This window comes from Triturus cristatus, chromosome 5_2, assembly GCF_964204655.1.
Source record: "Triturus cristatus chromosome 5_2, aTriCri1.1, whole genome shotgun sequence".
Lineage (NCBI taxonomy): Eukaryota > Metazoa > Chordata > Amphibia > Caudata > Salamandridae > Triturus > Triturus cristatus.
The window spans coordinates 755,756,506-755,771,716 of record NC_140588.1 but is presented as its reverse complement, the minus strand read 5'-3'; the positions used below and the strand labels follow the sequence as shown (position 1 = coordinate 755,771,716).

Genomic DNA, 15,211 nt, shown 5'->3' with positions numbered 1-15,211 from the left:
TTCCATTTTGGCAGCCAAGCATCCCTTCAACAAGATGAAATACGCCTGCCATTGGGGCAAGTTTGTAGCTTGGTGTCAGTTCCTTCTATGTATTCTCTCTCTTGCCCAGCAAGCTTTCTGAAAGCTATCTCCAACACTTGTTTCTGCCTTGGCCCTTCATCATGCCTTAGTGGGACTTAAATTTAGTTTTGACTTTCCTGATATACGGCCCTTCAGGTGGCAAAAACATCTGCCTGGAGGGTGAGGGAACTCCATGCTTTGTCATCTAAGCCTCCGTACCTCGACATCTTCCCAGACAGTCTGGTCCTTCGCACTACAGCTTTCTTCCTACCTAAGGTGGTCACTCCCATTCATGTGGCCAGTCCATCACCATGCCTACATTTTATGCTCCGACTCTACTGGCTGTATCCAAAAAGAGCAGTGTTGTTCTACCATGACCATACAAAAGAGTTCCGGGTGGATGAACATCTCTTCATGGGGTAAGTCCGAGCCCAGAAAGGGAAGGCGGTACAGAAACGGACCATCTTGTGATGGATCGTTCTCTGTATTGAAATCTGCAATGCACTGGGCGAGAAGCAACCCCTTGAGGGCTTCTGTACTCCTTCCACCCGAGCCAAGGCTGCGACCACTGCATTGGCACACAGAGTTTTGGTCCTGGACATCTGCCAAGCAACAATGTGGACATCTCTGCACATATTTACCAAGCGCTACTGCCTGGGCAGTCAGGTCCGTAGGGATGGGCACTTGGCCCATTCGTTCCTGCAGGACTTTTTAGTGTGAAGTTGTTTGGCAGACCCACCTCTGGGGACATATTGCTTGGGTGTCTATTCTAATGTAAGAAAGCTGTGACTAGAAGTCTCTATCAGATGAACAAGCTACTTACCTTCGGTAAAGCATTATCTTATCTATAGCTGCAGATTCTTTACCAACCTACCCATCCTCCCAGATCTGTGAATGGATTTCTAAGGATAGGGCTGTTCTCCTTTCAGGGTCCTAGTTTTTCCCCTAGTGGTCCGTGTTCTTCGTGGCTCCACGCTTTTGGCATGCAAAGTTGTGAAACGATAATGATGTCAGCACGCTGGGGTGGCACCTATATAGGCACCGCACATGTCACTTCCGACGACTTCGCCACCCGGAGTCGAACAACGCCACCTACCGATGTTCAGGGGTACTACTCGTGAAACTTTTCCAGATCCAGTCTGAAGCCTGGGGATAATTCAAAGGTAGAGTCTGCGGTTAGATAGTCTCTACCAGATAAGACGTTACCGAAGGTAAGTGACTTGTTCACTAATACTAAGCATGTTAAATATGTGTAATCTTTCACCTATTTGAGAAATAATATTTAAGGTTTAACTCTAAAGATATTAGTATTAGAAATTCATGTTTTACTTGTAAAGGGATGTAATAATAGACCTTTTTCCTACAGCTTTTAGTCGTTCATCTCGCCAGGACTGTGCATTTGTGGATCCTGGATTTACAATGAGGAGGAAAATGGAGCATTTAAGGGAAGAACGGGAACAAATTAAACAGCTTCGCAATGTAAGTCCTTCGTTCAGTGTCATTGTGTCTGGTTTAAATTGAAATCTGCCGGACCTTTTCCATGTACCTCATCTCCACACCAAGGAAGTGCTTACACCTATCTACTACATGTCATTAACGATGCTACCACCAAAATTGAGAAGCAGCAGTATGGCTCCTGCTAAGGGGAGTTGAACTAGTTTCCCCTTTTCCAGTGGTATGCATGTTACTCTTTGGAGGTTCACAATCAAATGCAAAATATGTCCCATTGTCTACATTTATCAGTTTTCTTCCTTTTGAAAATTTAGTTTGCTCAAATGGAAACTGATGAAATTAGGTGATTCTGCAGGATGCCTACTTCCCCCAATTCCATGCTGTCGAATCATGGCCATTATCTTAGATTTTAGGAAGAAAGCAACACTTTCAGAACATGACCCTCTTTTACAGTCTTTACCTAGTCAAGACAACTTTTACTAAGGTCTTTGCTCAAGTGGCAGCTCTGTCCTTCAGGAAAGCATGATGAGTTGCATTGTCTCCTGATGTCTCCATTCAGAGGTTCGTTCCAACAGCATGTATTTGGTGCTTTGTGTTGTTTCTTTTCTGAGGTTCTTCTAAAGTGAGTCTTCTATGGTTCCTCTTGGGTGACTCACCTCATAGTCGTCGACATTTATACCAGTAAATTTACCCTTTCTACTATCAGGAAGGTTCCCCATTATCACGGCCAAACCGGCTAGAGCCGGGCAAGCATTAAACATTTGCTGGCAAAGTCCTATAACTTTGTGTTGGCATATCCATCAAAAACATTATGACTTCACTATACGCAGAGTAAAAAGTGTCCCACTCTACAACTAAAGCAGGATTTCCTAGCACAGAATGTTCCCTACGCCAGACATACTGCATAAAGAAATCTGTGGCCATACAGCAACTTCACCCCCTCCTTGCGCTGGTATCAGATGTGGTGAGAGGTGTAGGGTGCCAACAGGCCGGAGATATGCTTGGGACCATGGCGGGTGGGTGCACCATGGCATCCACAGACCTTTTAGGTTCAGAGGCGGGGCAATCTGCTGTGAAACAGCTTGGATCTTGGGGTTTGGAATCTGCTGGTGAGTTTTTGTGTCCGGTTGTGTGATGATTAGGTGTTCCTGGGAATAATTTTGAGACCCAGGCAATGGGGGCTACTGCAGGATAGTGCTAGTAAATAAGCCAGTGGGGAGGTCCTGAAACCAAGGATGGTGACTCCCCTGCTGGGCCCATTGTTACTTCCCTCTAGCTTCCTGCTGAGGCAAATGGCCACTGAATTGTTGCAAACTTCCCAAGCTCGTAAAAATAAAAAGTCCATAACTTTCAAATCAGTTGTAAATTTTGGAGCTTGGAAACTGTTGGACTTGGCCCTTCTGGCAGGTTCACCCCTGAACTTTTTTGCTTTTATTGGTGATAGTGATTTTTGGTTTCTGCGCACTTTCCCTGTGTCCCAGGGTAAAGTGCGTGCACACTCTGAGTGCATGTGGTGAGATAGGCCTGCCCTCCCATAGGAATGCATGGGGAATGTATGTGTCCCTAGTAGTTCCTGATGCGTGGGGTGTGCAGGCCCGAGTTTGGTATGTGCGGACTCGTGTGATTGAATGCTGCGCTATGATGTGTGCGGCGTGCATGTACCTAGTATGGAAGTGCCACTTCTAGAAGTGAAAACCAAAGGAAATGATGAACGGAGTGTTGAACATTGCAAGCACTCACCCCCAGTCAACTGATCTGGGTTTAATCCATCACCATTCTTTAGCCCACTCTGCCACCCCAGTTCAGACATGGCCATATGCAAATCAGTCTGACCCTGTGCCTCATGGGAACAGTCCAGCCCGAACTGCCAAGCCATGTCTTCCCTGGACTGGAAACAAGCTTCCTTGGTTTTGCTTTGTTCGCCATAAGTTGGCAGGTTATGCTCAGACGTGAGTCCCTTGCTCACTTTGCCACTGGATTCAAGCAAGCCTGGCTGAAGACGGCTGAAATGCCAGAAACCGGTCCTAGGAAGCTTGTTTCCGGTCCAGGGAAGACATGGCTTGACAGTTCGGGCTGGACTGTTCCCATGAGGCACAGGGTCAGACTGATTTGCATATGGCCATGTCTGAACTGGGGTGGCAGAGTGGGCTAAAGAACGGTGATGGATTAAACCCAGATCAGTTGACTGGGGGTGAGTGCTTGCAATGTTCAACACTCCGTCCATCATTTCCTTTGGTTTTGCTTTGTTCGCCATAAGTTGGCAGGGTATGCTCAGACGTGAGTCCCTTGCTCACTTTGCCACTGGATTCAAGCAAGCCTGGCTGAAGACGGCTGAAATGCCAGAAACCGGTCCTAGGAAGCTTGTTTCCGGTCCAGGGAAGACCTGGCTTGGCAGTTCGGGCTGGACTGTTCCCATGAGGCACAGGGTCAGACTGATTTGCATATGGCCATGTCTGAACTGGGGTGGCAGAGTGGGCTAAAGAACGGTGATGGATTAAACCCAGATCAGTTGACTGGGGGTGAGTGCTTGCAATGTTCAACACTCCGTCCATCATTTCCTTTGGTTTTGCTTTGTTCGCCATAAGTTGGCAGGGTATGCTCAGACGTGAGTCCCTTGCTCACTTTGCCACTGGATTCAAGCAAGCCTGGCTGAAGACGGCTGAAATGCCAGAAACCGGTCCTAGGAAGCTTGTTTCCGGTCCAGGGAAGACATGGCTTGGCAGTTCGGGCTGGACTGTTCCCATGAGGCACAGGGTCAGACTGATTTGCATATGGCCATGCCTGAACTGGGGTGGCAGAGTGGGCTAAAGAACGGTGATGGATTAAACCCAGATCAGTTGACTGGGGGTGGTGCTTGCAATCTTCAACACTCCGTCCATCATTTCCTTTGGTTTTGCTTTGTTCGCCATAAGTTGGCAGGGTATGCTCAGACGTGAGTCCCTTGCTCACTTTGCCACTGGATTCAAGCAAGCCTGGCTGAAGACGGCTGAAATGCCAGAAACCGGTCCTAGGAAGCTTGTTTCTGGTCCAGGGAAGACCTGGCTTGGCAGTTCGGGCTGGACTGTTCCCATGAGGCACAGGGTCAGACTGATTTGCATATGGCCATGTCTGAACTGGGGTGGCAGAGTGGGCTAAAGAACGGTGATGGATTAACCCCAGATCAGTTGACTGGGGGTGAGTGCTTGCAATGTTCAACACTCCGTCCATCATTTCCTTTGGTTTTGCTTTGTTCGCCATAAGTTGGCAGGTTATGCTCAGACGTGAGTCCCTTGCTCACTTTGCCACTGGATTCAAGCAAGCCTGGCTGAAGACGGCTGAAATGCCAGAAACCGGTCCTAGGAAGCTTGTTTCCGGTCCAGGGAAGACATGGATTGGCAGTTCGGGCTGGACTGTTCCCATGAGGCACAGGGTCAGACTGATTTGCATATGGCCATGTCTGAACTGGGGTGGCAGAGTGGGCTAAAGAACGGTGATGGATTAAACCCAGATCAGTTGACGGGGGGTGAGTGCTTGCAATGTTCAACACTCCGTCCATCATTTCTTTTGGTTTTGCTTTGTTCGCCATAAGTTGGCAGGGTATGCTCAGACGTGAGTCCCTTGCTCACTTTGCCACTGGATTCAAGCAAGCCTGGCTGAAGACGGCTGAAATGCCAGAAACCGGTCCTAGGAAGCTTGTTTCTGGTCCAGGGAAGACATGGCTTGGCAGTTCGGGCTGGACTGTTCCCATGAGGCACAGGGTCAGACTGATTTGCATATGGCCATGTCTGAACTGGGGTGGCAGAGTGGGCTAAAGAACGGTGATGGATTAAACCCAGATCAGTTGACTGGGGGTGAGTGCTTGCAATGTTCAACACTCCGTCCATCATTTCCTTTGGTTTTGCTTTGTTCGCCATAAGTTGGCAGGGTATGCTCAGACGTGAGTCCCTTGCTCACTTTGCCACTGGATTCAAGCAAGCCTGGCTGAAGACGGCTGAAATGCCAGAAACCGGTCCTAGGAAGCTTGTTTCCGGTCCAGGGAAGACATGGCTTGGCAGTTCGGGCTGGACTGTTCCCATGAGGCACAGGGTCAGACTGATTTGCATATGGCCATGTCTGAACTGGGGTGGCAGAGTGGGCTAAAGAACGGTGATGGATTAAACCCAGATCAGTTGACTGGGGGTGAGTGCTTGCAATGTTCAACACTCCGTCCATCGTTTCCTTTGGTTTTGCTTTGTTCGCCATAAGTTGGCAGGGTATGCTCAGACGCGAGTCCCTTGCTCACTTTGCCACTGGATTCAAGCAAGCCTGGCTGAAGACGGCTGAAATGCCAGAAACCGGTCCTAGGAAGCTTGTTTCCGGTCCAGGGAAGACATGGCTTGGCAGTTCGGGCTGGACTGTTCCCATGAGGCACAGGGTCAGACTGATTTGCATATGGCCATGTCTGAACTGGGGTGGCAGAGTGGGCTAAAGAACGGTGATGGATTAAACCCAGATCAGTTGACTGGGGGTGAGTGCTTGCAATGTTCAACACTCCGTCCATCATTTCCTTTGGTTTTGCTTTGTTCGCCATAAGTTGGCAGGGTATGCTCGGACGTGAGTCCCTTGCTCACTTTGCCACTGGATTCAAGCAAGCCTGGCTGAAGACGGCTGAAATGCCAGAAACCGGTCCTAGGAAGCTTGTTTCCGGTCCAGGGAAGACATGGCTTGGCAGTTCGGGCTGGACTGTTCCCATGAGGCACAGGGTCAGACTGATTTGCATATGGCCATGTCTGAACTGGGGTGGCCGAGTGGGCTAAAGAACGGTGATGGATTAAACCCAGATCAGTTGACTGGGGGTGAGTGCTTGCAATGTTCAACACTCCGTCCATCATTTCCTTTGGTTTTGCTTTGTTCGCCATAAGTTGGCAGGGTATGCTCAGACCTGAGTCCCTTGCTCACTTTGCCACTGGATTCAAGCAAGCCTGGCTGAAGACGGCTGAAATGCCAGAAACCGGTCCTAGGAAGCTTGTTTCCGGTCCAGGGAAGACATGGCTTGGCAGTTCGGGCTGGACTGTTCCCATGAGGCACAGGGTCAGACTGATTTGCATATGGCCATGTCTGAACTGGGGTGGCAGAGTGGGCTAAAGAACGGTGATGGATTAAACCCAGATCAGTTGACTGGGGGTGAGTGCTTGCAATGTTCAACACTCCGTCCATCATTTCCTTTGGTTTTGCTTTGTTCGCCATAAGTTGGCAGGGTATGCTCAGACGTGAGTCCCTTGCTCACTTTGCCACTGGATTCAAGCAAGCCTGGCTGAAGACGGCTGAAATGCCAGAAACCGGTCCTAGGAAGCTTGTTTCCGGTCCAGGGAAGACATGGCTTGGCAGTTCGGGCTGGACTGTTCCCATGAGGCACAGGGTCAGACTGATTTGCATATGGCCATGTCTGAACTGGGGTGGCAGAGTGGGCTAAAGAACGGTGATGGATTAAACCCAGATCAGTTGACTGGGGGTGAGTGCTTGCAATGTTCAACACTCCGTCCATCATTTCCTTTGGTTTTGCTTTGTTCGCCATAAGTTGGCAGGGTATGCTCAGACGTGAGTCCCTTGCTCACTTTGCCACTGGATTCAAGCAAGCCTGGCTGAAGACGGCTGAAATGCCAGAAACCGGTCCTAGGAAGCTTGTTTCCGGTCCAGGGAAGACATGGCTTGGCAGTTCGGGCTGGACTGTTCCCATGAGGCACAGGGTCAGACTGATTTGCATATGGCCATGTCTGAACTGGGGTGGCAGAGTGGGCTAAAGAACGGTGATGGATTAAACCCAGATCAGTTGACTGGGGGTGAGTGCTTGCAATGTTCAACACTCCGTCCATCATTTCCTTTGGTTTTGCTTTGTTCGCCATAAGTTGGCAGGGTATGCTCAGACGTGAGTCCCTTGCTCACTTTGCCACTGGATTCAAGCAAGCCTGGCTGAAGACGGCTGAAATGCCAGAAACCGGTCCTAGGAAGCTTGTTTCCGGTCCAGGGAAGACATGGCTTGGCAGTTCGGGCTGGACTGTTCCCATGAGGCACAGGGTCAGACTGATTTGCATATGGCCATGTCTGAACTGGGGTGGCAGAGTGGGCTAAAGAACGGTGATGGATTAAACCCAGATCAGTTGACTGGGGGTGAGTGCTTGCAATGTTCAACACTCCGTCCATCATTTCCTTTGGTTTTGCTTTGTTCGCCATAAGTTGGCAGGGTATGCTCAGACGTGAGTCCCTTGCTCACTTTGCCACTGGATTCAAGCAAGCCTGGCTGAAGACGGCTGAAATGCCAGAAACCGGTCCTAGGAAGCTTGTTTCCGGTCCAGGGAAGACATGGCTTGGCAGTTCGGGCTGGACTGTTCCCATGAGGCACAGGGTCAGACTGATTTGCATATGGCCATGTCTGAACTGGGGTGGCAGAGTGGGCTAAAGAACGGTGATGGATTAAACCCAGATCAGTTGACTGGGGGTGAGTGCTTGCAATGTTCAACACTCCGTCCATCATTTCCTTTGGTTTTGCTTTGTTCGCCATAAGTTGGCAGGGTATGCTCAGACGTGAGTCCCTTGCTCACTTTGCCACTGGATTCAAGCAAGCCTGGCTGAAGACGGCTGAAATGCCAGAAACCGGTCCTAGGAAGCTTGTTTCCGGTCCAGGGAAGACATGGCTTGGCAGTTCGGGCTGGACTGTTCCCATGAGGCACAGGGTCAGACTGATTTGCATATGGCCATGTCTGAACTGGGGTGGCAGAGTGGGCTAAAGAACGGTGATGGATTAAACCCAGATCAGTTGACTGGGGGTGAGTGCTTGCAATGCTCAACACTCCGTCCATCATTTCCTTTGGTTTTGCTTTGTTCGCCATAAGTTGGCAGGGTATGCTCGGACGTGAGTCCCTTGCTCACTTTGCCACTGGATTCAAGCAAGCCTGGCTGAAGACGGCTGAAATGCCAGAAACCGGTCCTAGGAAGCTTGTTTCCGGTCCAGGGAAGACATGGCTTGGCAGTTCGGGCTGGACTGTTCCCATGAGGCACAGGGTCAGTCTGATTTGCATATGGCCATGTCTGAACTGGGGTGGCAGAGTGGGCTAAAGAACGGTGATGGATTAAACCCAGATCAGTTGACTGGGGGTGAGTGCTTGCAATGTTCAACACTCCGTCCATCATTTCCTTTGGTTTTGCTTTGTTCGCCATAAGTTGGCAGGGTATGCTCAGACGTGAGTCCCTTGCTCACTTTGCCACTGGATTCAAGCAAGCCTGGCTGAAGACGGCTGAAATGCCAGAAACCGGTCCTAGGAAGCTTGTTTCCGGTCCAGGGAAGACATGGCTTGGCAGTTCGGGCTGGACTGTTCCCATGAGGCACAGGGTCAGACTGATTTGCATATGGCCATGTCTGAACTGGGGTGGCAGAGTGGGCTAAAGAACGGTGATGGATTAAACCCAGATCAGTTGACTGGGGGTGAGTGCTTGCAATGTTCAACACTCCGTCCATCATTTCCTTTGGTTTTGCTTTGTTCGCCATAAGTTGGCAGGGTATGCTCAGACGTGAGTCCCTTGCTCACTTTGCCACTGGATTCAAGCAAGCCTGGCTGAAGACGGCTGAAATGCCAGAAACCGGTCCTAGGAAGCTTGTTTCCGGTCCAGGGAAGACATGGCTTGGCAGTTCGGGCTGGACTGTTCCCATGAGGCACAGGGTCAGACTGATTTGCATATGGCCATGTCTGAACTGGGGTGGCAGAGTGGGCTAAAGAACGGTGATGGATTAAACCCAGATCAGTTGACTGGGGGTGAGTGCTTGCAATGTTCAACACTCCGTCCATCATTTCCTTTGGTTTTGCTTTGTTCGCCATAAGTTGGCAGGGTATGCTCGGACGTGAGTCCCTTGCTCACTTTGCCACTGGATTCAAGCAAGCCTGGCTGAAGACGGCTGAAATGCCAGAAACCGGTCCTAGGAAGCTTGTTTCCGGTCCAGGGAAGACATGGCTTGGCAGTTCGGGCTGGACTGTTCCCATGAGGCACAGGGTCAGACTGATTTGCATATGGCCATGTCTGAACTGGGGTGGCAGAGTGGGCTAAAGAACGGTGATGGATTAAACCCAGATCAGTTGACTGGGGGTGAGTGCTTGCAATGTTCAACACTCCGTCCATCATTTCCTTTGGTTTTGCTTTGTTCGCCATAAGTTGGCAGGGTATGCTCAGACGTGAGTCCCTTGCTCACTTTGCCACTGGATTCAAGCAAGCCTGGCTGAAGACGGCTGAAATGCCAGAAACCGGTCCTAGGAAGCTTGTTTCCGGTCCAGGGAAGACATGGCTTGGCAGTTCGGGCTGGACTGTTCCCATGAGGCACAGGGTCAGACTGATTTGCATATGGCCATGTCTGAACTGGGGTGGCAGAGTGGGCTAAAGAACGGTGATGGATTAAACCCAGATCAGTTGACTGGGGGTGAGTGCTTGCAATGTTCAACACTCCGTCCATCATTTCCTCTGGTTTTGCTTTGTTCGCCATAAGTTGGCAGGGTATGCTCAGACGTGAGTCCCTTGCTCACTTTGCCACTGGATTCAAGCAAGCCTGGCTGAAGACGGCTGAAATGCCAGAAACCGGTCCTAGGAAGCTTGTTTCCGGTCCAGGGAAGACATGGCTTGGCAGTTCGGGCTGGACTGTTCCCATGAGGCACAGGGTCAGACTGATTTGCATATGGCCATGTCTGAACTGGGGTGGCAGAGTGGGCTAAAGAACGGTGATGGATTAAACCCAGATCAGTTGACTGGGGGTGAGTGCTTTCAATGTTCAACACTCAGTCCATCATTTCCTTTGGTTTTGCTTTGTTCGCCATAAGTTGGCAGGGTATGCTCAGACGTGAGTCCCTTGCTCACTTTGCCACTGGATTCAAGCAAGCCTGGCTGAAGACGGCTGAAATGCCAGAAACCGGTCCTAGGAAGCTTGTTTCCGGTCCAGGGAAGACATGGCTTGGCAGTTCGGGCTGGACTGTTCCCATGAGGCACAGGGTCAGACTGATTTGCATATGGCCATGTCTGAACTGGGGTGGCAGAGTGGGCTAAAGAACGGTGATGGATTAAACCCAGATCAGTTGACTGGGGGTGAGTGCTTGCAATGTTCAACACTCCGTCCATCATTTCCTTTGGTTTTGCTTTGTTCGCCATAAGTTGGCAGGGTATGCTCAGACGTGAGTCCCTTGCTCACTTTGCCACTGGATTCAAGCAAGCCTGGCTGAAGACGGCTGAAATGCCAGAAACCGGTCCTAGGAAGCTTGTTTCCGGTCCAGGGAAGACATGGCTTGGCAGTTCGGGCTGGACTGTTCCCATGAGGCACAGGGTCAGACTGATTTGCATATGGCCATGTCTGAACTGGGGTGGCAGAGTGGGCTAAAGAACGGTGATGGATTAAACCCAGATCAGTTGACTGGGGGTGAGTGCTTGCAATGTTCAACACTCAGTCCATCATTTCCTTTGGTTTTGCTTTGTTCGCCATAAGTTGGCAGGGTATGCTCAGACGTGAGTCCCTTGCTCACTTTGCCACTGGATTCAAGCAAGCCTGGCTGAAGACGGCTGAAATGCCAGAAACCGGTCCTAGGAAGCTTGTTTCCGGTCCAGGGAAGACATGGCTTGGCAGTTCGGGCTGGACTGTTCCCATGAGGCACAGGGTCAGACTGATTTGCATATGGCCATGTCTGAACTGGGGTGGCAGAGTGGGCTAAAGAACGGTGATGGATTAACCCCAGATCAGTTGACTGGGGGTGAGTGCTTGCAATGTTCAACACTCCGTCCATCATTTCCTTTGGTTTTGCTTTGTTCGCCATAAGTTGGCAGGGTATGCTCAGACGTGAGTCCCTTGCTCACTTTGCCACTGGATTCAAGCAAGCCTGGCTGAAGACGGCTGAAATGCCAGAAACCGGTCCTAGGAAGCTTGTTTCCGGTCCAGGGAAGACATGGCTTGGCAGTTCGGGCTGGACTGTTCCCATGAGGCACAGGGTCAGACTGATTTGCATATGGCCATGTCTGAACTGGGGTGGTAGAGTGGGCTAAAGAACGGTGATGGATTAAACCCAGATCAGTTGACTGGGGGTGAGTGCTTGCAATGTTCAACACTCCGTCCATCATTTCCTTTGGTTTTGCTTTGTTCGCCATAAGTTGGCAGGGTATGCTCGGACGTGAGTCTCTTGCTCACTTTGCCACTGGATTCAAGCAAGCCTGGCTGAAGACGGCTGAAATGCCAGAAACCGGTCCTAGGAAGCTTGTTTCCGGTCCAGGGAAGACATGGCTTGGCAGTTCGGTCTGGACTGTTCCCATGAGGCACAGGGTCAGACTGATTTGCATATGGCCATGTCTGAACTGGGGTGGCAGAGTGGGCTAAAGAACGGTGATGGATTAAACCCAGATCAGTTGACTGGGGGTGAGTGCTTGCAATGTTCAACACTCCGTCCATCATTTCCTTTGGTTTTGCTTTGTTCGCCATAAGTTGGCAGGGTATGCTCAGACGCGAGTCCCTTGCTCACTTTGCCACTGGATTCAAGCAAGCCTGGCTGAAGACGGCTGAAATGCCAGAAACCGGTCCTAGGAAGCTTGTTTCCGGTCCAGGGAAGACATGGCTTGGCAGTTCGGGCTGGACTGTTCCCATGAGGCACAGGGTCAGACTGATTTGCATATGGCCATGTCTGAACTGGGGTGGCAGAGTGGGCTAAAGAACGGTGATGGATTAAACCCAGATCAGTTGACTGGGGGTGAGTGCTTGCAATGTTCAACACTCCGTCCATCATTTCCTTTGGTTTTGCTTTGTTCGCCATAAGTTGGCAGGGTATGCTCAGACGTGAGTCCCTTGCTCACTTTGCCACTGGATTCAAGCAAGCCTGGCTGAAGACGGCTGAAATGCCAGAAACCGGTCCTAGGAAGCTTGTTTCCGGTCCAGGGAAGACATGGCTTGGCAGTTCAGGCTGGACTGTTCCCATGAGGCACAGGGTCAGACTGATTTGCATATGGCCATGTCTGAACTGGGGTGGCAGAGTGGGCTAAAGAACGGTGATGGATTAAACCCAGATCAGTTGACTGGGGGTGAGTGCTTGCAATGTTCAACACTCCGTCCATCATTTCCTTTGGTTTTGCTTTGTTCGCCATAAGTTGGCAGGGTATGCTCGGACGTGAGTCCCTTGCTCACTTTGCCACTGGATTCAAGCAAGCCTGGCTGAAGACGGCTGAAATGCCAGAAACCGGTCCTAGGAAGCTTGTTTCCGGTCCAGGGAAGACATGGCTTGGCTGTTCGGGCTGGACTGTTCCCATGAGGCACAGGGTCAGACTGATTTGCATATGGCCATGTCTGAACTGGGGTGGCAGAGTGGGCTAAAGAACGGTGATGGATTAAACCCAGATCAGTTGACTGGGGGTGAGTGCTTGCAATGTTCAACACTCCGTCCATCATTTCCTTTGGTTTTGCTTTGTTCGCCATAAGTTGGCAGGGTATGCTCAGACGTGAGTCCCTTGCTCACTTTGCCACTGGATTCAAGCAAGCCTGGCTGAAGACGGCTGAAATGCCAGAAACCGGTCCTAGGAAGCTTGTTTCCGGTCCAGGGAAGACATGGCTTGGCAGTTCGGCTGGACTGTTCCCATGAGGCACAGGGTCAGACTGATTTGCATATGGCCATGTCTGAACTGGGGTGGCAGAGTGGGCTAAAGAACGGTGATGGATTAAACCCAGATCAGTTGACTGGGGGTGAGTGCTTGCAATGTTCAACACTCCGTCCATCATTTCCTTTGGTTTTGCTTTGTTCGCCATAAGTTGGCAGGGTATGCTCAGACGTGAGTCCCTTGCTCACTTTGCCACTGGATTCAAGCAAGCCTGGCTGAAGACGGCTGAAATGCCAGAAACCGGTCCTAGGAAGCTTGTTTCCGGTCCAGGGAAGACATGGCTTGGCAGTTCGGGCTGGACTGTTCCCATGAGGCACAGGGTCAGACTGATTTGCATATGGCCATGTCTGAACTGGGGTGGCAGAGTGGGCTAAAGAACGGTGATGGATTAAACCCAGATCAGTTGACTGGGGGTGAGTGCTTGCAATGTTCAACACTCCGTCTATCATTTCCTTTGGTTTTGCTTTGTTCGCCATAAGTTGGCAGGGTATGCTCAGACGTGAGTCCCTTGCTCACTTTGCCACTGGATTCAAGCAAGCCTGGCTGAAGACGGCTGAAATGCCAGAAACCGGTCCTAGGAAGCTTGTTTCCGGTCCAGGGAAGACATGGCTTGGCAGTTCGGGCTGGACTGTTCCCATGAGGCACAGGGTCAGACTGATTTGCATATGGCCATGTCTGAACTGGGGTGGCAGAGTGGGCTAAAGAACGGTGATGGATTAAACCCAGATCAGTTGACTGGGGGTGAGTGCTTGCAATGTTCAACACTCCGTCCATCATTTCCTTTGGTTTTGCTTTGTTCGCCATGAGTTGGCAGGGTATGCTCAGACGTGAGTCCCTTGCTCACTTTGCCACTGGATTCAAGCAAGCCTGGCTGAAGACGGCTGAAATGCCAGAAACCGGTCCTAGGAAGCTTGTTTCCGGTCTAGGGAAGACATGGCTTGGCAGTTCGGGCTGGACTGTTCCCATGAGGCACAGGGTCAGACTGATTTGCATATGGCCATGTCTGAACTGGGGTGGCAGAGTGGGCTAAAGAACGGTGATGGATTAAACCCAGATCAGTTGACTGGGGGTGAGTGCTTGCAATGTTCAACACTCCGTCCATCATTTCCTTTGGTTTTGCTTTGTTTGCCATAAGTTGGCAGGGTATGCTCAGACGTGAGTCCCTTGCTCACTTTGCCACTGGATTCAAGCAAGCCTGGCTGAAGACGGCTGAAATGCCAGAAACCGGTCCTAGGAAGCTTGTTTCCGGTCCAGGGAAGACATGGCTTGGCAGTTCGGGCTGGACTGTTCCCATGAGGCACAGGGTCAGACTGATTTGCATATGGCCATGTCTGAACTGGGGTGGCAGAGTGGGCTAAAGAACGGTGATGGATTAAACCCAGATCAGTTGACTGGGGGTGAGTGCTTGCAATGTTCAACACTCCGTCCATCATTTCCTTTGGTTTTACTTCTAGAAGTGGGCACTTCAGTGTGCAGTGTAAAATGTGTGGCTTGTCTGGCGTGTGATTGGCTGGAGCTGGCTGGTGAGCCTGGCTCCAGGAGTCTGGTTGGGTCTGCCCCAGTGGTGAGTGTGAGATTAGCATGCTGATGGCTGGGGGGGAGTGCACCTTGGACCTGAATAGGGCAGGGCTTTCCCCACACAATGCTGGCTCCGCCCCCTGTGGTGCGACTGACGACCCTAGCCCTGCCAGTGAATAGAGTGAGGGGCTGAGCACATCAAGGGTGCTCCCCAACCAGCTGCGACTGGTTCTCTCCCTCACCCTGAACCAAGACAAAGGAACCTGTGTATAAAAAGGGGCTGTGTCCCCTTACAAGATTTTCTTGTTCTGCACTTGAATCTACCAGGGGTGCGCTGCTGCTGGGGCCCAGGGGAAGGCTTGCCTCCCTGGGCCCTGCCCAGCCCCTGGATGCCCTGGATACCTGGAGGACTTTCCCTTGCTGGGAGCTGCTTTGCTCCATCTTCTAAAATGCCCAGGACTGATGAGAACTTTTTCCTTTTACCTTGCCAAGGCTTGATGCTGGCCTAGCGCCCTGGGAGCGCTTTATTTTCCTTGCAGCAAGGTGCTTTTCCAATCCTAAGGGA

General features: G+C 51.0%; 1 protein-coding gene across 3 annotated transcripts in view; it reads left to right on the top strand.

Moving 5' to 3' along the window:
- LRCH2 (leucine rich repeats and calponin homology domain containing 2) overlaps positions 1 to 15,211 on the top strand; it is a 1,103,616-nt gene that overhangs the window by 922,811 nt on the left and 165,594 nt on the right. For all 3 annotated transcript variants that reach the window (XM_085607858.1, XM_085607859.1, XM_085607857.1), the window contains one exon: positions 1,427 to 1,539. In XM_085607858.1, the coding sequence (XP_085463984.1) occupies positions 1,427 to 1,539 (113 nt within the window). The remainder of the gene's footprint in view (positions 1 to 1,426; positions 1,540 to 15,211) is intronic.